At 45.3% G+C, this 21,749-nt stretch overlaps 1 protein-coding gene and 1 pseudogene across 3 annotated transcripts in view; one reads left to right on the top strand and one right to left on the bottom strand.

Moving 5' to 3' along the window:
- Positions 1-283: 283 nt before the first annotated feature.
- Positions 284-702, top strand: LOC111156679 (annotated as a pseudogene).
- A 3,666-nt stretch (positions 703-4,368) lies between these two features.
- The window catches only part of LOC111156714 (desmoplakin), a 45,655-nt gene continuing 28,274 nt past the window's right edge, over positions 4,369-21,749 (bottom strand). Inside the window, exons 13-24 of one of the 3 annotated variants that reach the window (XM_022517760.1) lie at positions 20,148-20,274; positions 18,885-19,086; positions 18,417-18,643; positions 17,560-17,726; positions 16,930-17,068; positions 16,204-16,397; positions 14,974-15,136; positions 14,421-14,504; positions 13,511-13,618; positions 12,903-13,001; positions 11,116-11,613; positions 4,369-8,306 (exon numbers count right to left, since the gene is read on the bottom strand). In XM_022517760.1, the coding sequence (XP_022373468.1) occupies positions 5,058-8,306; positions 11,116-11,613; positions 12,903-13,001; positions 13,511-13,618; positions 14,421-14,504; positions 14,974-15,136; positions 16,204-16,397; positions 16,930-17,068; positions 17,560-17,726; positions 18,417-18,643; positions 18,885-19,086; positions 20,148-20,274 (5,257 nt within the window). In that variant the 3' untranslated portion in view covers positions 4,369-5,057. Of the gene's footprint in view, positions 8,307-9,318; positions 11,614-12,902; positions 13,002-13,510; positions 13,619-14,420; positions 14,505-14,973; positions 15,137-16,203; positions 16,398-16,929; positions 17,069-17,559; positions 17,727-18,416; positions 18,644-18,884; positions 19,087-20,147; positions 20,275-21,749 lie in introns of all 3 variants that reach the window. The other 2 variants (XM_022517758.1, XM_022517759.1) reach the window with 2 other exon arrangements.

Below are 21,749 nucleotides of genomic sequence, written 5' to 3'. Positions count from 1 at the left end.
CTGCCGGCGCCGCGCGCGGGCCTCTGGGAACTGTGGGCGGGACCAGGCCGCCACGTGATTGGAACCGCCTATAGGGAGAGGCCCGGGAAGGGCGGAGCTGTCATTTTGAGCGGTGTTCCCGGGGGTCTTCGGTGTCTTCCAGGAGTTGCGACTGGTGCAACTGCTCCCCGGTGCGTTTGATCCCGGGCTTCCCTGAACTGCATTCCCTCCCGCCCCCAGAACTTTTAAGAAATGGTTTACATCGCCCTTGCCTCAGCTGCCGCTAAGATGCTCGGTCCTTCCGATGAAGCTAGGTCACTTGCTTCAATTGAGATTAGGTCTTCATTTCAAACAGCGACAAGCAGCAGCTCCCGCCGGCCGCTTTCCGCGCACCGTGGCCTCCACCTCGGAGCTCGCCTGCATCTCTTTGGCCCTCATGCTGCACGAGGATGAGGTGGCGGTCACGGAGGGTAAGATCAATGCTCTCATTAAATGCTGAACCTTTCCGGCCAGGCTTCTTTGGAAAGGCTCTGGCCGGTGGTCGCATTGGGAGCCTCATCTCAAAGTAGGGGCTGGTGGACCTGCCCCAGCGGCTCACGCTGCACTAGCCAAGGTCCTGCCCTGTCCACCAGTGTCTGCTGCTGCTGAGAAAAAAAACGGGAAGCAAAGAAGGAAGAACCCGAGGAGTCTCATGATGACGTGCGCTTTGGTCTTTTTGACTAAATGTCTTTAAACATGTTCAATAAAAAGCTGAGCTTTACAAAAATAAAATGGTTTGTATCTACAGAAAAGTTTAAAGAGTATTTGTATGGCCATCCTCCAGCTCATTAATTGTTAACATTTGCCCACGTTTGCGTTCTCTCTCTCTCTCTCTCCACAAACACACAGCCCCACATACTATTTTTCCAGAATTTGAAAGTCAGTTGCAGATGCTTCAACCCCCAAATATGTCTGCATGCATATCATAAGAATGACATTGTCCTACATAACTGCCATACATGGTCAAATCTGAGAGAACTAATAGTTTCATATCATCCAATGTTCAGTTTATATTCAAATTTCCCCAGTTGTCCCCCCAGTTCCTTTCATATTCCATTTCATTATGAGTTTTTCAACCCATGAGCTGTAATGGGCGATTGTCTCTTTTAACCTAGAACATCTCCCCACCCTCTTTTTCAAATTAAGTCACTGAATTTTGTCAGGAGCTGCAGCCAGTTGTCTTGTAGAATGTTTCTCTTTCTGGACTTACAACATTTTCCCCCTTATGACTAGGTTTTGTTCAAGCATTTTTGCATGGACATGTGTGTGAACTTATTATACCTCATACAGAACACATATCATAAATGTTCCTATTAGTAATGCTAAATTTGATCATTAGGTAAAGGTAGATGGTTACATCACTCCATCATAGGCCATTTCCCTCTGAAGGATGATACTTTGAGGCCATATGAATGTCCTGTCCCCAACAAACTCACACAATCCTTCAGTGAACCTGTCATTATGTTAGGGGTCATACTTGATGATTCTCTGATACTGTCATGGCTTCTTTATTTGTTAACCGGCATCCCTACCATACATTCACTTTCTTGTTCACTATGGAATCACAAGATTTTATTTTATTTTTTTTTTAAGATTTTGTGTATTTATTTGACAGAGAGAGGGAGAGAGCACAAGCAGGAGGAGCAGCGGGCAGAGGGAGAGGAAGAAGCAGGCTCCACACCCAGTAGGGAGCCCGATGCAGGGTTCCATCTCAGGACCCTGGGATAAAGACCCAAGCCAAAGGCAGATGCTTAACCAACTGAGCCACCCAGACACCTTTTGACCTTGACTAATTTTGATTTGCTTCACTACAGTGTCCCTCCACAGATGTATATGTATACACATACGTATACGTATGTGGGGTTCCCTGCTCAAGAAGAAGCCTCCTTCTCCCTCTCCCTCTCCCTCTGCTGCTCCCCCTGCTTGTGCTCTTTTGTCAAATAAATCATTAAAAAAAATTAGCCAAGGTCAAGGATGTCCTCTCTTCAGGACACAGCCTATCTCACCTCAGAGCTTAATGACAACTTGGGCAACAGCCTGGGGGTATACTCTTTCAACCTGAAGAACTGCTTTACACTGATGCTTATTAATTTTTTTTTTTTACTTTTTAAATATTTTATTTATTTGACAGAGAGAAAGAGAGCACAAGCAGGGGGAGTGGGAGAGGGAGAAGCAGGCTCCCCACTGAGCAGGCAGCCCGAAGTAGGGCTCGATCCCAAGACCCTGGGACGGTGACCTGAGCTGAAGGCAAATGATTAGCCAATTGAGCCACCCAGGTGCCCCTTGTTAATCTGTTTAATCACCATTTTTCCAGGGAGAACTTCTGACCCATTCTAGATTTGGCCCCTATTATAGGCTGAATTGTGTGCTATCCCCACCCCCATCCCAGTTCATACACTGGAGCCCTAACCTCCAGTGTGACTGTATTTGGACATAGGGACTATATAGAGGTAATTAAAGTTGAATGAGGTAATAAAGATGGGGCTCTAATGTGATAAAACTGAAGTCCTTCTAAGACAAGGAAGACATACCAGAGCTCCTTCCCTGCCCCTTTACTGCCTACCACCCAGAAAGAGAGCTTTCACCAGCAACCAACCTAAGAACACCTCTACCTTGGACTTCTAGCCTCCGAAACTATGAGAAAATGAATTTAAGTCACATAGTCTGTGGTATCTTGTTGTGGCAGCCCAAGCTGACACAGCCTCCTAGCTCTAGCCCGAAGATCTCCCTTCATTTTGCTCAACACAGCATTTACCACATATTTTCCCTCTCCCTTTAATATTATGAGGGCTATTTTTGCACCATGTGTTTCTACCATGGGATTCATAGGTTCTAGCACAATGTGTAGCACACAGAGCTTAATACTTACTGAATGAAGTTAATTACAAGTCCTCCAGCTTGGGAGGTGGGCAAGGAGAAGAAAAGGAGGTAAGCAAGACAAGGAGGAAATGAATGCTGTTTTTCACCCAAAGTCCCAAAGCCCCCAAGATTTTAAGTACTATCTTACATATGACATTTTTTGTTCTTCACAATTAGCAACTCATTTGTTTTCCTAGTTTCTCACCTATACTATAAAATGTTTGAGTCAAGCAGAGAAAGTAAATTATCATATGGTTTCACTTACTTGTGGAACACAAGGAATAACATGGAGAACATTAGGAGAAGGAAGGGAAAAGTGAATTGGGGGGAAAATCGGAGGAGGAGACGAACCATGAGAGACTGTGGACTCTGAGAAACAAACTGAGGGTTTTAGAAGGGGGGGGGTGGGAGGATGGGTAAGCCTGGTGGTGGGTATTAAGGAGGGCACGTGTTGCATGGAGCACTGGGTGTTATACGAAAACAATGAATCTTGGAACACTGCGTCAGAAACTAATGACATACTGTATGGTGACTAACATAACACAATAAAAAATGTTTGAGTATATTAATACATACTGCTGATATATGAAAGTTGTCCCTCTGATTGCTTTATATGTGTCTCCTGTCCCCACCCAGACTGCAAATGTCTTGAAGTCAGGTGGCTCGTAAATTCTGTTGAATCCTCATAGTACCTAGCCTAATACTAGACGTAGTAAGTATTCAAGAAAGTCGTGTTGATTTAACGACAAATGTCTGAATTTCAAAAGTTTCTCTTTGATACAAAGAATAGGCTTATATCTCACTGTCCTTCAACAGAGAGTCAAGAACTCTTCAGGACTTGTTTTTATAGATTCGATGACAATTCTTTCCTCTTAGGGGACAAAATGAAACCCCCATGTATTTGGAAAATACCCGAATGGAATCTGAGCCACTTCATTTTTTTAATGGAATTATGGTGACTTTTGCCCATGCTTCTTAGAACTTATTGTCCAGAATAAACAAGAACTGGGCATTGATCTGTGGCCTGACCTCTGTACACTGCCTGGCACACAACAGGCACAGGCACTTGAGAAATGTTGCATAAACTACAAAAGACCAGTTTCCAGCAAGAATTCAGAACTAAAATAGTTTTTTTCTTTAGTCTTTTTTTTTAATTTTTCTTTTAAAATTTTTATTTATTTATTTATTTGCCAGAGAAAGAGAGAGAGAGCATAAGTAGGCAGAGCGGCAGCCAGAGGGAGAGGCTCCCCACGGTGCAGGGAGCCAGATATGGGACTCGATCCCAGGACTCGATCCCAGGACCCTAGGATCATGACCTGACCTGAAGGCAGCTGCTTAACCGACTGAGCCACCCAGGTGCCCTAATGGTCTTTCTTAATAGGTATTTAGTAAACAGAAGGCTTTAGAGATAATTTAACATAATTAACAGAAAGACTCTGATAAATACCCTGGGTGTACAGACATATGAAATCAAAACGCGAAAACTTCAAAAGTCTAAAAGTTTATTGCCAGAATAGCAAACTTCATAAAGACACCTTTTTAAAGTACATAGTAAATGACGAGCAAAATAAACAGAAAACTTTGGCCAAAGAGAAGCAAAGATTGCTGCTATCATGCACGTATAGTCAAATTAATGCCAAACCAGACGGGTGCATTTAAGAGCATATAGGTTACACAATCCACAATCTAAAACTAAAGGAGACTTACTCCAAAATGTTTGGGTTTGCGGTGGAGTATTCTAGGGAGAATGGGAGGGGTAATTTTCTCCTAATACAGAAAAATGGAAGCATTTAGATAAGAAACAGAATGAGGACTAAAATAACCACGATCAGCGTAATTTCATCTCCAAGAACAGAAATACGTACTATAGGCTAAAGGAGTACAAGCATCGATCAAAAATCTAAACACGGAAGGAACAAACTCTAGATTCAATTTGTGCTATCCTTACAACTGATTACCACGTCATACGTACTACATTCAGCGTATTACGTACTTCGGGTGAGCTAAGAAGATAAAAAGCCAGAACAGCCTTTACTACTTGATTTCAACCAGGGTTATATCTTCAGAATCACAGAAAGTTCTATCACTATACTGCAAGCACTAGGTCTTCTTCTAGTAAAATATTTAGTAAAGTGAACATTCACGTAAACGAACCCAAGAAAATAGCAAGTAACTGACTATTAGTGCCCAATAGAGCTACTGCTGAAGGAGTAGGAGTAAGAGTAGGAGGAATTCCCGGTCGCATCAAAGCTTCCTCTCCGGGACCCACTGCGGGAACCAGAGCGAGAGCCGGAGCGGGATCCAGAGCGAGAGCCCGAGCGGGATCCAGAGCGGGAGCCTGGGGCAGAAGACATGTTATAGGGGCTAGGCAAGCCCTTAGATGAAACAGAGGCAGCCTCCAGAAGGCGAAGGCCGGTGATATCTTCCACCATGGAGCGATTCATGGCATCCTTATAGGATATTTTTAATTTGGTTTTGGGGCAGGTCAGGATTTTGGCATAGCTGCTGGTGTCCTGCAGCCTCTGAGCGGCTCTGCCGTCGATGAACCCCTTCCTGATGGCTTCTTCCGTGCTTATCCTCCCATGCACTTCCGGGTCAACAAGGCCTCCAGTGAGGTACTGGAACTCCAGGAAGCGCTGACCTGCCTCGTAGGGGAGCCATTTTTCTTTGACTGCCTCTGCGGCTGACATCTTCTTCTTTCCCTTCACACCTTCAAAGCCGATGAAGGCTTTCTGAGCGGGCTTCAGCCTGGTGGCCATATCTTGGTCGATCAGGCCCTGGGAGACTGCGTCTTGAAGTGACAGCTTCTGACCGCTGGTTGGGTGGATGATGCCGCCCGTGCAGGCCTGCGCCTCCAGAAGCCTCTGACCCGTGATGCTGTCGACAATGCCCCGCTCTATTCCTTCCGTGATGGAGATCTTCTCCAAGTTTTCCGTGTCAAAGATGGCTGCAATGGGGCTCGATTCTTCCAGCGGGTCAGACAGAGAGCTGCTCCGGATGGTTATGTTCCTGACACTGGAGACGGTGGAAATCTTACTCACTGACTCGTGTCGGGAGTTGCTGAAAACCTCATCACTGACACCACCCCCTATCCCACTGCTGTTGCCGACACCGTTTTTCAAGGAGATCATATCAGCAAACTGAGTGAGGCTGAGGCTGCCAGATCGGTACTGATCGAAGAACTTCCTGTCAATGAGGCCCTTGTCAATGGCGTCTTGGATATCATACTGACTGCCTGTCTTCCTGTCGACCAGGACCACCCTGGTGGAGCCGTCGGATCCAGTGATGGTTATTTCTTCCCACTCACACTCCTGCTCACACAGTTCTCTGAAGGTTTCATAATCTATCAGGCCCTTCTTGTAGGCCTCCTGAACGGACATCTCCTTGTTGGTCTCTGGGTCAACGATGACCACTCTACGCTTCCTCAGAGTGTTCTTCTGTGACGTCTGCACCTCCTTCTTCTTCTCCTTCAGGGGCAGAAGACAGAGCCCTGTCTCCTCATCCTTGATACACCGTTCTTTCAGCTGCAGATACGTAAGATTCTCTTCGGTGTTGGGGTCAAAAAACCCTTTCGTATCGTCACTTGGATCTGACAGAATCTCACTGAGCTCCTCATTAAAGTAGCCCCTCTTGTAGGCCATGTCAACCGGCAAACGATGGCTCTCCTTCGGGTCGATGATCCCGCCCGTCGCGATCTGTGCTTCCAATAAACGGATGCCGTGGCCCTTTTCAATGAGTTCCTTGTTCATGGCTTGGAACAAAGAGATGATGTTTCCTGTTTCGGGATCATTGTACCCGGTGACGGCTCGTTCTGCAGACAGGAGCTTCTCTTTGAACTCAATACCCACCAGCCCTCTTTTGTAGGCTTCCTCCACCGGTAACCGCAAGTTGCTGACAGGATCCACTATAAAGCCAGTGGCTGCTTGGGCTTCCAGCAACTCTAGGGCCGTACCAGGTCGGACCAAGCCAATCTTCATGGCCTCATAAATGCCAAGCTTCTGCTTCGTGGTCTCATTGTATATGCCTGCTATGCAACTTGAACCCTGAAGGAAGTCTTTAATTCTCTCACCAACTTCGTCATAGGAAATCTGACCCGATTCCAGTTCATTTACAGTGGACGGTCTCAATATACCGGAATCTACCAGCTCAGAGACGGTCACCTGGTGTCTGATTCCTTGGAAGGACATACTTCTCTTCTGCACCGACAGCAAGAGCAGCCCAGTGTGTGGTTCGATTCTGCACCGTTCCCTCAGCTGCATGTAACTGACTTTCTTTTTGGTGACTGGATCCACAAAGTTTTTCTGACTATCTCGGGGATCATTCAGGGACCGATATAAATCTCTGTCAATCAGCCCACGGGCCAATGCTACATCTTTTGGCAAAAAGACACTATTCACGGGGTCCACCACACCCCCCGAAGCAATCTGGGCTTCCAGCAGGCGCATTCCAGTTTCTCTGTCGATCAGATTTTTCTTGATGGCTTCCGAAACAGACACCGTCTTGCCAGAGAACGGGTCGTCAAAACCAGTGACGGCTTTCTCTGCTGTGTATATCTGCTGGCGGTCATCGAAGTCGATGAGGTCCCGAGCAATGGCGTTGTCCACAGTCAGCTTCTCGTTCCTGTGGGGGTCGATTATACCGCCTGTAGCTGCCTGGGCCTCCAGGAGCATGACTGTGGATTCTGGGGTGATTAACTTCTTCCTCTTGGCCTCCACCAGGGAATACTTCTCCTTCGGGGAAGCAGATGCTCCGGCGATGGCTCCCGCACCCCGAAGGAAAGGCTGGATTTCAGAGGCAACTTCCTCCACTGACTTCTTCCCCTTCAACAGTTTGTCCAAGGTTGTTTTGTCAATCAGTTGGCACTCGTAGAGCTGCATGGCCGTCACCTTCTTCCTCAGTCCATCGAACACCAGCTTGGAGGAGTCAACGGTCCACTCGTACTCAGTCTGGGTCTCCCGGTGGGAGCCGTAGGGACGCTGCTTGAGCCTGTCGATCTCCCTCTGAAGGCGGGAGCGCTCCGTTTCCAGCTGCGACTGCGTCTCCCTGGTGGAGTCCTCCAGCTTACGTCTGTACCGCTCCTCGATCCTCTTGATCTCAGCCTGCAGTCTCTCGATCTCACTCCGGAAGCTGTTCTTCTCCCTCTCGCTCTTTTCTCTCTCCGACTCAATCTTCCTAATGGTCTCTTCCTTGCGGGAGTACTGGGTTTTCCACTGGTTGAGGTCATTCTGGATCTGCTGCTTCTCGCACTCCAGGCGCTGCTTCAGCCTGCTTTCCGCCTCCAGCGCTGTTTTCAGGCGGTTGAGCTCATCCTCCAGCCTCTGCAGCCGGCTCTTGTCCTGCTCCAGAACTTTGATCTTCACCAGAAGGCTCTCCCTTTCCTGCACCACCTGAGTGCACTGGCTCTTGGATTCCTGAATCCTGTTCGATGCCTGCAATTTAAAAAGAGAGAAATGGGAAGAAATAATGTGATTGTATCATATGGTGATCATAATTCAATCTCTTTCCCTACATTAAAAAAAACAAACTTGTTTACTTATTTGCCCCTCCTCTGTGTTCCCTGGATATACCGCTATTTCATCTTATAAATTCACAAAAAAATAAATTCCGTAAATATAGGTTGCCACTTTGATAAATGGCTTCATACTTACTATTGTTTTAGAAGGAACTAGGAGAAGTTGTAGACCTCTCTTGTTCTTAACAGGAATTACGGTTTGAAAAAATATAGGGAGTTTTGTTTCCCGGTTATGGCACCTGCTAACACCTACATCCCACCTGTTACATCTACACTAACACATTTAATAAAGCAAAATAAATCTACGGACGTATGCACACCCCACACCCAGCCCCACACAAATATTGTCTACAGAAGTCAATCATATTAGAACTTAAAGAAGGTATTTGTAAATTAGGGGTTAAAAGAAGAAAAGGCAAACAAAAAGAAACATATTAGGGTGGTGATCAAAAGAGAACTGAATAATGATCAAAAGAGATCTGGATAATGCATGCAGAAAAATCACGTAAGCAAAAAAGAAAAGGTGGTTTTTAAGCCCCTTTAATATGGCTTTTATCAGACATGTTCATGAAAAATGCAGGTTAGAGCTCATTAAGTGAAGAGCTATCTTTTAGAAAACAGAGTGGACCATCCAGAAGACAAGCTCTGAGCTGTGACACCCCCGCAAATGTTCAAAAGGCATGGCCAGACAACGGTTCCACTCAGAGGGGCATCGAAGCAAGGAGAGCAGAGAAGGGCACATGGCACTGAAATTACACTAGGGCAGAGCAGTGGCCTGGGTTACGACAGGGAGCAGCACGGCAAGCGGCAGAAAAAGCAGCGAGTCCGGGGGCATTCAATCCCGGGAGCAGGAGCACGGCCGAGAACAGCTGGAAGCAGAGCGAATGATTTAAAAGACAGTGAAGCTGTGATCAAATATTTGTGAGTACCTCTAAAGCCTGCTTTTGGAATTTCTCAATTTCCTGTCTCAAATTTTCCCTCTCTCTCTGTAAATCATTAATGAGCCCCTGCAGCTCCAGGGTCCGGCTGTTGCTCAGCTGGAGCTGGCTCCGGAGCTCGGAGATGGTGGTGTTTTTGTCGCTGTCCGCCTCGCTCCGGCTCCTTCTTAGGTCGTCGTACTCCAGCCGCAGGTTCCGAAGTTCCTCCTCCAGCATCAGGTGCTCCTTGGTCAGGTTCTCCGTGAGAGACTGCAGCCTCTCGATTTCGATCTTGCTCTCGTTCAAGCTCCGGCTCTTGTCCTCGATCGCCTTCTGGAAGTGCTCGTTCCTCAGGTGAGCCTGCTTGACGTTGTCCTGCTCCTGGAGCAGCTGTCGCCGGAGGGCCTCCACCTCGCTGGAGAGCCTTCTCAGCTCCTCCTGCGTCCGCTGCTTGTCCCGCAGGTGGCCCTCCAGCACGTCCCTCTGCTGCCGCAGGTCGTCCTCACTGCGTTTCTTCACGATGGACGCCTGCTCCAGCTGCTGCGTCAGGCTGGTGATCTTGATCGCCTGCTCCTTCAGGGACCGCCTCATGCCTTCCAGCTCCTCCTCCAGCTTCTTCCTCTTGGACGAGTCCTCGCAGGCGGTCCTCCGCAGCCGGGCCAGCTCGTCTTCCACCTTCTGCTTCTGCAGCTGCAGGTCCTTCAGGGAGCTCTGGAACCGCGCGATGTCCTGGTCCTTCACGCTCCTCTCCTGGGACACCCTCTCGTAGTCGATCCTCAGCCGCGAGAGCTCCTGCTCCTGCAGCTTCAGCTTCCCGATCGTCTCGGTGGCGCTGCTGTTGGCTTTCTGCAGCTCATACTGGGTCCTCTGCAGCTTCGCGTTCTCCTCCTCCAGGCACTTCCGTGTGCTGGTTTCCGAGTCGATCAGCTGTTTGAGCCTTTCTATCTCCTTGTTTTTGTCCTGGATCGTCTTGGCAGCGTCGTCGAGAGACTGCTTGTAGCGCAGGCTCTCCTCTGTGCGCATCTGGGTGACCTGTCGCAGCTCGATCTCCAGCTGTTGCTTCCTCTGCGACACCTCGGTGCCGGTGGCCTTCTGCTGCTGGGCGCTCTCCTCCACCCTCCGGAGCATCTCCGTGGTCTGGGCCAGTGTGTCCTTCAGCCGCTTCACCTCCTCGGATAGGCTCCGGTTCTCCCGGGTGAGGGTGTCGATCTGGGCTCGGTAGCCGCTGGTGTCCTCCTCCTTCTGCATGGTGAGCTGGTGGATGGTGGTCTTGGTGATGTTGATCTCCGTCTCGAACTGGTTCTTCAAGCTGATGATCTCCTCATCGTAACTGTTCCTTACCTTTGCCAGTTCATTCTCATACTCCCAGCGGCGCTTGGCCTCCTCCTGAAACTCGGCTTTGAGTCTCTCGATCTCCTTGTTCTTGTCCTGGATGGTCTTCGCCGCCTCCTCCAGGGACTGCTTGTGTCGAGCATTGTCCTCGGAGCGCTGCTGGAGGACCTGCTTCAGCTCCAGCTCCAGGTGCTGCTTCTTCTGCAGCATCTCGGAGCCGCAGGCTTTCTGCTGCAGGGCGTCCTCCTCCGCCCGCCGCCGCTGCTCCGTGGTCTGCAGGATGCTGTCGTTGAGCCGGACGATCTCGTCCTTCAGGTCGCGGTTTTCCCTCGAGAGGCGGTCAAGCTGGTTCCTCAGGTTTTTGGAATCGTCCTCCTTCTGCATGGATATCTCCTTGATGGTGGTCTTCGTAATGTTAATCTCTGTTTCATACTTGTTCCTTAAATTACTCATCTCCTCATTATAGTGGTTTCTTACCTTTGCCAGCTCATTTTCATATTCTCTCTTCCGGGCGCCCTCCTCCTGCAGAAGAACCCTCAACCTCTCTATCTCGTACTCCTTCTCCTTGATGGCTTTCTCAGACTCCATCTTCTGCCAGCCCAGGCTCTCCTTCTCGCACTGCCTGGCCTTCTGCAGCTGGTCATAGTCACTCTTCTGCTGGTCAAACCTGTCTTCCACCGCCTTCCTCCTCCGCTTCTCGTCTTCGATCTCGTAAGTCAGCCGGGTGATCTTCTCGTTCAGTTCTTTTATTTGGCCGTAGCACTTGTCCAGGTTTTGCTTCGCGGACTTTCCATCCAGCTCCGCTTGCCTCTTCAGCTCCTCCAAGCTCACGAGCTTGGCTTTGAACTGGGAACATTCCGCCTGGTATTTCTGCAGGTTCTGATCCAGGAATTTGTTCTTGTTGCAGTTTTCAGAGTTGGCATCCCGGGCCAGCCTGAGCTCCTCTTCCAAAACTTCGATCTTGGTATTTTTCAGCTGGGGAAGTGAAAGCAGAAATTAGGTTGAAAGAAAAACATCTCGCGTTGTAAGATAGAAACAGCTCGTCGCCCCTCCCAGCCCATCCTGGGGTCTCCTTTCTCTTTACACGCCTGCACGTGGGCACACACACACCACACACACACAGAAGCACACATACAGAGTGATACAAGGCGAGAGCTACTACACAAAAATTCATGAGATCTCTGTTCTCATCATAATTCTTCCATCAGCCATCTGTACGATCTTAGCAAATGATACAACAACCTGAGTCTGTAAATGAGCCCATCTCTCCCAAGATTAAAAGCTTGAAGGTTTCACATATTATGTTTCCTTTCTTTCAAGACAGAACGTTTCCATAGAAACTCAATGTGTGTATTAGAAATGAGGAGTAAGCCAAACTATGGAAAGAACCTAGATGTCCATCAACAGATGAATGGATAAAGAAGATGCGGTATATATACACACAATGGAATACTATGCAGCCATCAAAAGAAATGAAATCTTGCCATTTGTGATGACGTGGATGGAACTAGAGGGTATTATGCTTAGCGAAATAAGTCAATCGGAGAAAGACAACTACCATATGATTTCCCTGATATGAGGGAGAGGAGATGCAACGTGGGGGGTTAAGGGGGTAGGAGAAGAATAAATGAAACAAGATGGGATTGGGAGGAAGACAAACCATAAGTGACTCTTAATCTCACAAAACAAACTGAGGGTTGCTGGGGGGAAGGGGGGAGGGAGAGAGGGGTGGGGTTATGGACATTGGGGAGGGTATGTGCTATGGTGAGTGCTGTGAAGTGTGTAAACCTGGCGATTCACAGACCTGTACCCCTGGGGATAAAAATACATTATATGTTTATTAAAAAAAATAAAAATAAAAAATATTTTAAAAAATAATAATAATAATAAATGTAAAAAAATTGAGGAGTAAATGAAACAATTACTCAACATAAAAAATCCAAATCCAGCCAATCCAGGACATTCTCTTCCTTAACTGAACACACACAAACAAAGCAAATAAAGCAAATCCCTTAATCAAATGATAAAGGAAATTACTGGCTTTTTTTGTAAGGTAAAGTAGCTAGAATTTTATAAATATTACCTAACTCCATTCACAGCCGCATCCCTGATCACAGAACTCACACCTGACTTATGAACAAACTATGTACCAGTGAGTGTTTACAGTGAGTGTGTCCAAATCCAGATTATAATGAGGCAATAATAATAAGGTTCTATTCCATTTTCTTTTCTGATCCTCCAAGGAAATCAAGTAAGTAAATTACCTTCAGATCTTCCAAACTCTTCAGCATCTCACTTAAGAATCTATAGTAGTCTCCAGACCTTGTAAGTAGTTCTATGTACCGAGCGTGGATATCTGCAGCCTTACAAAAAAAGGAGTGAAAGGAATTTTAATTGAAAATTGAAAAGATCATTTAAAGAGTGAACTCCCCTCGTTCATGTGTGCTAATTCCAAAATCTAGAGGTACGACAAAAGGCTGATAATATTGTATTCCAACCTCACAACCCTAGGGTGTTTCTCTGAAGCCATCTGATCAGTGATGCTCTCCAATGTCTTTGGGAAGAAGCTTTCTTTTAAAAGTCTGCTAGACGTTTTCCACTTAAGAGCCTCCCTCATTAAGCCTAGAATTTTAGCCCAGTTCCTGCAAAGATTCTAGCATATAAACACTAGATTCAGACTTCCACTGACCATTTCCTAAAATGCATCACATATTGATGACCTACACTAAGGGAGCATAACCTGCTTTTAAACCTGTTTTGAGTGGATCCCCTGGAACAAGCGGTGAATTCAGGGTCTGCAGGGAAGATAAGAAGGGGACAGGGAAAAAAGATGTAGGAGGGACAACTAGGAAACAGGTAATGACATAGCTACCTCTTGCAGAATCACCCCAGAGGGAGACTGGACCATGGTTCTCTTGATAGGTATGTTCAGGAGAGTTTCCAAGCCTGAGGTGTATGATGCCAGCTGGAGTTCATAATCCTGCCAAATAAAAAAGTTTAAGGTAAACATACCTAATGGACCTAAACAAGTCACTGACAGCTACAGTTCCATGGTTTTTAATCACAAGCTGTATTTCTAATGACCAACCCTGAGGCTATCATGTACGGATAGTGTCCAAGTAGCTAATATTACATTATTAAACCAAATAGTCCATCTTTATATCCTAAACGAAGATTTTTACACATACTACCAGTGTAAAGAATGAAGACCAGCCCACCCCCACAGACGGTGCCCATGTGCAGTGAATTCAAGTTAAAGGTTAACAAACTTTTTATGGTCTGTTCAGGAAAGACTACATGAAAGCCATAATTGCTATCCTCAAGAAGTTTATAGTTTTTGGGGCACCAGGGTGGCTCAGTTGGTTAAGCATCTGAGTATTGATTTTGGTTCGGGTCATGATCTCAGGGTCATGAGATCGAGCGCCACATCAAGCTCTGTGCTTAGCCTGGAGTCTGCTTGGGATTCTCTCTCTCCCTCTCCCTTTGCCCTTCCTCCTGCTCAAGCATGTGCATATGTGTGTGTGCTCTCTAAAAAAAAAAAAAAAAAAATGTTTAAAATTAAAAAAAAGAGGTGTGCACTCTTTAAAATAAATCAGAAAATAATGCAGTTAATAGTATAGATTTTTAAAATATGGAACACTTCACAAATTTGCATGTCATCCCTGTGCAAGAGCCATGCTAATATTCTGTCTCATTCCAATTCCAGTCCATGTGCTGCTGAAGTGAACACAGTTAATATTATTCTTGATGAAATGCCAACATTCTTTGTGAAACCAGCATACCTTAATCGAATTTGCACAAAGTTCGGCAATTTTTTGAACTTCTTCTGATTTGTCTCGTTTCCCACATATTTCATTGTGCAAGTTCTATACAAAAAATAAAATATTTATAAACAACAAAGTGTACAAATAATTTTATATAAATAGTATTACATGGCTAAACAACTGTTTTCCCTCAGTTTATTACTACATTCAGTGACCTCACATTCTCACAGCTAAACCTTAGGAGATGAGGGTGTTTTCTCTTCAGCAAAGAGAAGCACAATTGTCACCTTTTTTTTCTCTAAGAGGAAGCTTTCTGATCTGTGCTCTTTTCTGATCCCAAGGCCTCAACTTATAAAGATACTTTATTATAATGTTACATTATTTGTAGTTAATAATTGATTTCTTTGTAAGTATCTCGACTGTTTTTCCTGTGGGCCATCTGCCAGCCATTCACAAGATGAACTAGTAATATTATTAAATACCCTTTCGAACCTAGGTACTGCTGAGAAAACCAGAGGAAAATACAGCTTACGCCCAGTGCTCTCTAAGGGAATGACATACTGGCTTGTACCTTCTGCTCATTCAAAAATCGCATGACTGTGTTGGAGTCACCAAACTTCATGGATTCCAATGCATCCTGACGGCGTTTGGCATCATAGAGCCACTTGCAGAAAGCCTGATAGTTATCACGGTAATTCCTCAGTTGCTTGATTTGTTTCTCGAGGTCCCACAGTCTGGAGGAAACAGATAGAATAAAATTATTAAAGCAATGCTACCTTTCCTGAAAGTATTTAACAGAGTTATCACATGATATCACACGTTATTGCCCAGTAATTCCACTGGCTACACGCTCAGAACTGGAAACATGCACCCATACAAAAAGTTATTCATGAATGTTCCTAGGGACATCTTTCATGATAGCCAAAAATCATCAATGGATGAAGGAAGAAATAAAATGTGGTACAGCCGTACGATAAAATATTATTCAACCATAAAAAGGAATGAGGTACGGATACATGCTGCCCCACGGAGGAACCTTGAAAACATTATGATGAGTGGGGAAAAACAGTCACAAAGGACCACATATGGGCTGATTTCATTCCTACAAAATGCCTGGAATAGGCAAATACATACAGAGACAGAGGAAGGACGGGTGGTTGCTTGGGGCCAGGGGTTGGGAGGTAACAGAGAATGACTGCTAATGGGGACAGAGTTTTTTTTCTTAGGGTAAAGAAAATGTTGTAGACGTAGATTGTGGTGATGGTTACACCCTTCTGATGCACTAAAATCCACTAGACTGTACACTGCCAGTGGGTGAATTGTGTGACATGTGAACTAGCTATCGATAAAGATGTCTGTGTTCTTTTTTAGTCAATAAAGATATTTTTAAAAAGTAGTTACTAAAAGGAAAGACATCAAAATTCAGGATACCTTTAAACCCTCATTTGGAATGAGGTGGTAGAAGACACAATTTTCTTAAATTTCAGAAGAACACTCACTCAAAGCATCTGCTCCTTCCAACCATCCTAACAAGAGTTTATAGGGCCTACAAGAACCTGATTAATGACTTCCATTTTTTTCTAAGAGCCTGGAGAGCACCTGTTAGGGGTTGATTCAAGCTGGGCTGTTGTGATGTACCCACTTCCCATTTCCAACAAAGTTGCCTCCAAAAACAGAGTGCCCCTTGTGCCTAACTTACATACCAAACCAAACCAAACCACTACTTTGACAGTGATCACTTCAAGTAACATTATCTTGGAACAAGCAAATGGGAAGAAAGCAGGGAAAGAGGTGGGCACACCTGTAGTCTATCTGTTTATCTATTTTTTGCCAGCGGTCTGTCAGCTGTGTGACTTTGTCACTGAACTTGCCCAGATCCAGGTCATAGAGTGGATACTGCTGTGAGGTCTGGGAGTGGATCTGCTGGGCTTTCTGCAGCTCTGTCTTCATGGTGGCCAGCAAGGACTTCTTCAAGTTCAAGTCATTTTTTATTTTCTGTCACAGGAGAAAGAAAAGAGTACAAGTTCATATCTTGGAACACTTGTATTTTTAAGTGCTAATCAATCCAGGAAAACATATTCACTGATCGCATTTTCCAATATTTATGTCCTTGATCTAGTTCCTGATGCTACCCCACTGATAAAAGATTCAGTGTGAGAAATTCATTTGTTTGAGAAATAATAAATACCATACTGTATTCCATTCCTGAATAATTATAACACATATGAACATTCTTGAAGAGGAAGAAAAGTCCTGTCGTAAAGAAACCAGTTTAATTATGTTTAACTCTGCATTCCGCAAACTAATCTCACCACAAATTACCTGTGCACATAGTTCCTGCTAGCGCACTCTGGAAAGCAAGTGTTCTAGAGATAACGACCAACGTCAACTATGTGTGGCCAGCGAAATCCAGGAATCCTCAAGACTCATTAAAAAGTTACCGAACCTCAGGATCGGGCACTGAGCAGTTCTGCATTATTTCCCATAACCCCGGGCACTGTGATAACGGACTGTGACTTCCGGTTACCTTCAGTCCACAGCGGTAAGCTTCCACTTTATCCAGATCCAGGCACACGGTTTCCTCTTCGGTGAGTCTGGCTTCGTACACCTTCAACATATCTTCTGTCTGCAGGATAGCCTGGAGTAGAGCTCTCACTGTGCATAAGCTGTAAGGAGCCAAGAAGGCCAAGAACATTGCAGGTGACATAATTAGACTTTGAACGTTTGGCTCTGGCCGCTATTAATGAAAGAATGTTAAAGCCGATAAAAAATTCATTTTGCCTATTCTACAACTGCAGGAGCAACAGACTCCCCCCGCCCCACCCCTGCACCAACTGCAGGAGCAACAGACTCCCTCCCCTACCCAACCCCTGCACCACGATTCAGACAGCCATTGTGTGTTCACTGAAGATTTCAAAGTCCTGACTCTTACAGATATACCTCAGCTGTAAGATACATTAGATTTCACTACGGTAGAAGGAGTACCGAGGCTGGAGGACCCTCTCCCTGAGGCACAGAAGAATGTGAGGAAGCCCGTAGTGAACCGAGCAACTGGGAGGCAAGGCTGCAGTGAGTCAAGCAGAGAAAGCAAACGAAGTGTGACAAAATGAAGCCTGAGAAGGGCAGAATGTGTGTGACCGAGGTCACTCGTGTTTACCTGTTTAAGTAGCCGTCTGTCACACCATTGATATTTTCCAGTTTCTGGAATAGCCCGAATACCTCATTCTGTAAGTAGCAGTATTTTTCCGAACCTCTGAAGTTAGCTAGCATGTCTTTCAGCTGGTTGAGAACCTCAGCAATTGCTTGAGAATCGTTCTGCACACTCTGTTCAAAAAAAAGAAGGAAAGTGCTAGATGTAGCCATCCCATTCTTAGGGTCCTTTTTTTTTTTTTTTTGTCCCGAACAAGTCCACTAAATGGAAAAGCCTCGAGAGACAGAATTAAAATATCATTTCATTCTTTGGGGAGGCCTTATCGGGACGGTGTAAACATGGCCCTCTTCTGTAGGGTATCTAACTTGCACTTCCCAGTGCGGTGCCCAGGCGTGGCTGAGCAGAAAAGATCACAGAGCGGGGAGTTCAAACACTGGGGCTACAGTCCCAGCTGTCCATGGCTTTGAGCTTTTACCAACACCCGCCTCACCCCATCAAATCTCTCCGTGTCAGTCTTCTGTCTATAAATAAAAATAATTCTATCTGTTTAGCCCGTACCATAGGTGGTATCAGGCAGCAACCTAATTAATGTCTATGAAAACTTTCCCTATGTCCCACAAAGGGAAACGCTGTAGCCTGATCCAGCAACCCACAAACCAACACAAAGGTGGCTTCATCCCCAGCCTGGTAACCTTCTACAAACTGGAAGCAGAGGAGAGAAAAAAGGAAATCCTGCCAGAAGCCTGTTTTCTTGAAAATTCGTGCTTCTTCTCTATAAATATTTAAACCAATTGGTTTTTTAATTAGTTCACAGATAAATACAAATATAGCTAGTCCTGGTCGAAACAATACTGGATGCCTACCTTCAGCTCATTTATTTTCACTGTGATGTGGTGCGTAGACCCCTGGTCTGCTAGGAGCATGTTTTTAAGCGTCATTCTGCCCTCACAGTGCTCCATTTGCCTGCGAATCTTCTGGAGCTCCATCAGCATCCACGTTTCTTGCTTGTCATTTTCTCGGTTGGTTTCGATCACTTTATTATGGTTGAGATCTTGGCAGGAAGTATGATGAGTGATTTCAGTGGTGGTTACTGTAAAAAGAGGTTAGGACCGCAAACATCAGAGAATTCCTAGCTAGAAGGGTGCTTGGCCTCAAAAAATACCCATACTGCACAAACTGTAGCTCCCTCCTTTGATTTGATTCTGAATATTTAGAGTATAAGTGACTTTAGATATGTTATTTTCTGAAGGGATTCTGAAACTAGTTGTATGCAAACCACTTTCTGTTGGAGAAGCGTGTGTGGTTGAGACAAAGAAAAAGATGCCCCTAACCTGTCTGGTGCTGGGGGTGGCCGGGGAGCTGGATGACCAGGGTCTGGTAGTGCTTCTGGGCGTCCGTGAACTGAGACTGCATCTTCCGCTTGTCATCATCTCCAAACATCTCCGAGCCCTGGCTGTTTCTGATGAACTCTTGGTAATGCAGCTCAAGGTCAGATATTGTCTTCATGTAATCTTCCTGACGCATGGTTTTCAGCTGGAAGTAAAGGAGGCAGGAGTGTTGGATCGTCCCCATGCCGTGAACAAGAAGAGTGCCAGAAAATGCCCTATGCTAGAGGGGCCTTAAGGCAATACTTGTCAGAGGCCCATTAGGATACAAAAGGTCTTTGGGGCACCTCGGTGGCACAGCTGGTTAAGTATCTGACTCTTGGTTTTGGCTCAGGTCATGATCTCAAGCTTGTGAGATCGAGTCCCACATCAGGCTCTATGCGGAGTCTGCCTGAGATTCCCTCTCCCTCTGCCCCTTCCCTCTCTAGTGCGTGCTCTCTCTCTCTCAAATAAATAAGTAAATATATATATACATATATATACATATATATGTATATATATATTGCATTACATTTTACACACACACACACACACACACATAGACCTTGAGGACTCCAAGATTACTCCTAAGAGCTACAGCAGTGCATTATCTATTTTTTTTCTACAGAATTTTATTCATCACAGGAAATATTACTGAGAAGTTGCAAAAATAAAGCAGGTTCCAGCAAAGCTGCAATGACTGAAAATGGAGAAAAGGGGGAGTAAGGGGGAGCCCACCAGACTTATTAATTCTGTGCCTCTCTCCTCTCTGCTGGCCCTGTCATCCCTAGAGGACCCCCCTGAAGCTGGAATTCTTCAGACCACAACTCGAAAACCACGGGTCTACAGAACTAATGTTTTGGGTGTTATTCCGAGAATTCTACTCCACCTTTCACTTCTGAGATATCCAGTTAATAATCGATGACCTAGCTTTCTATTACTTCAAAGGAGAATCAGATCCAGGGTATTATAGGACCACATGCCTTTTCCATGGGCCCTTCTGTCTTGCCGGGCAACTTTAATTTGTACTTCCATCTGTACCAGAGCCAGCTGCGTGTGACTCCCTCCCATCCTACGTGGGATGGACCCTAACCACTCTGGCAGGCTGAGCTAACTCTCCAGATGAAATACCAAAGCCTCAGCTGCTAGTCAGTGTGTCTGGCAGGAACAAGCGCCCTGGGGAACAGCACAGGGCACCCGCCAACAGCCTGAATGGTCCTAAGGATGTACCTTGGCGATGGTCATGGCCCTGATTTTCTCGATGTCAATCATGCAGTAGTGCCAGGACACCAGGCTCTTCATGTTGATGTACAGCTGGTTCCACAGAGCCAAGATGGCCTCGTAGTACTGTTCGATCCTAGAAGGCACAAGGGGAAAGAAAACACGCTGGAGCCCGGCTTTCAAACCCTGACCCAAACGGGAAACCTTGCCATGCTTACACACCACATAGAAAACTACAACAAAAATGAACAGAGTAAATGTATGTTTTTTAAATGTATATTTTTTAAACACTCAACATTTCAATGGATCTGGACTAAGTTACTTCCCCAAAGCTCATTCTCGATGATCTATGTTAGTAGAGATAATGAACTTTGTGTCAAAATATACATTTCTGGGCGCCTGGGTGGCTCAGTGGGTTAAGCCGCTGCCTTCGGCTCAGGTCATGATCTCAGGGTCCTGGGATCGAGTCCCGCATCGGGCTCTCTGCTCAGCAGGGAGCCTGCTTCCCTTCCTCTCTCTCTGCCTGCCTCTCTGCCTACTTGTGATCTCTGTCTGTCAAATAAATAAATAAAATCTTTAAAAAAAATATATATATATATACATTTCTTTGTTCTCGTGTTGTCAGCAACTTTTTAATTGACAGAGGTCTAACACCATGCAGGATGACAGGGAGAAACCAGTCATGGGATGCTGATGGCTACTGCAGTTTGGAAATGAGCATGTGGGCTCATTTTGCTACCCTTCCTATTCCGTGTAAGGCTGAGGATTTCCATGATAAAAGGTAGACAAGAATCTGCCATGGGCAATCTGTACAATGAAAGCTCTACTTCCTTGTTGATAAGCAGGTATTAAAACGAAGGGCATTTTATATTTGTGGCTACCTGCAAAATTAGTGATATTCTAAGAATGGAAGAAGAACTTTGAAACAATGCCTTCAAGATACATGGTAAGAATTGTTTCTTCACAGACATCCAGATCCAGGAGGCACAGAGAACTCCCACCAAAATCAACAAAAGCAGGCCAACACCAAGACATATTGTAATTAAATTCATAAAATATAGTGAGAAAGAAAAAAATCTTAAAAGCAGCAAGACAAAGAAGTCCTTAACTTACAAAGGAAAACCTGTAAGGTTAGCTGAAGATTTCTCAACAGAAACTTGGCAAGCCAGAAGGGAGTGACATGATATAATCAAAGTGCTGAATAGGAAAAATCTACAGCCAAGAATATTCTATCCAGCAAGGCTATCATTCAGAATAGGAGAGATAAAGAGTTTCCCAGACAAACAAAAACTAAAGGAGATGATGACCACTAACCCAGACCTGCAGAAAATATTAAAGGAGACTCTTTGTGCACAAAGAAGAGACAAAAAGTCACAAATGCAAGAAAGAATCTGAGAACATCTCCAGAAACAATGACAAAACAAGTAATAAAATGGCAATAAATACAAATCTATCAATAATTACTTTGACTGTAAACAGACTAAATGCTCCAATCAAAAGACACAGGGTGTCAGAATTGATTAAAAAAATGAGACCCATCTATATGCTTCCTACAAGAGACTTATTTTAGACTGAAAGACACCTGCAGATTGAAAGTGAGGAGGTAGAGAA

Source organism: Enhydra lutris, unplaced genomic scaffold (assembly GCF_002288905.1).
Source record: "Enhydra lutris kenyoni isolate GAN:26980312 unplaced genomic scaffold, ASM228890v2 scaffoldscaffold48, whole genome shotgun sequence".
Taxonomy (NCBI): Eukaryota; Metazoa; Chordata; class Mammalia; order Carnivora; family Mustelidae; genus Enhydra; species Enhydra lutris.
The sequence above is the reverse complement of the archived record's forward strand: the minus strand, read 5'-3'. Positions and strand labels throughout refer to the sequence as shown.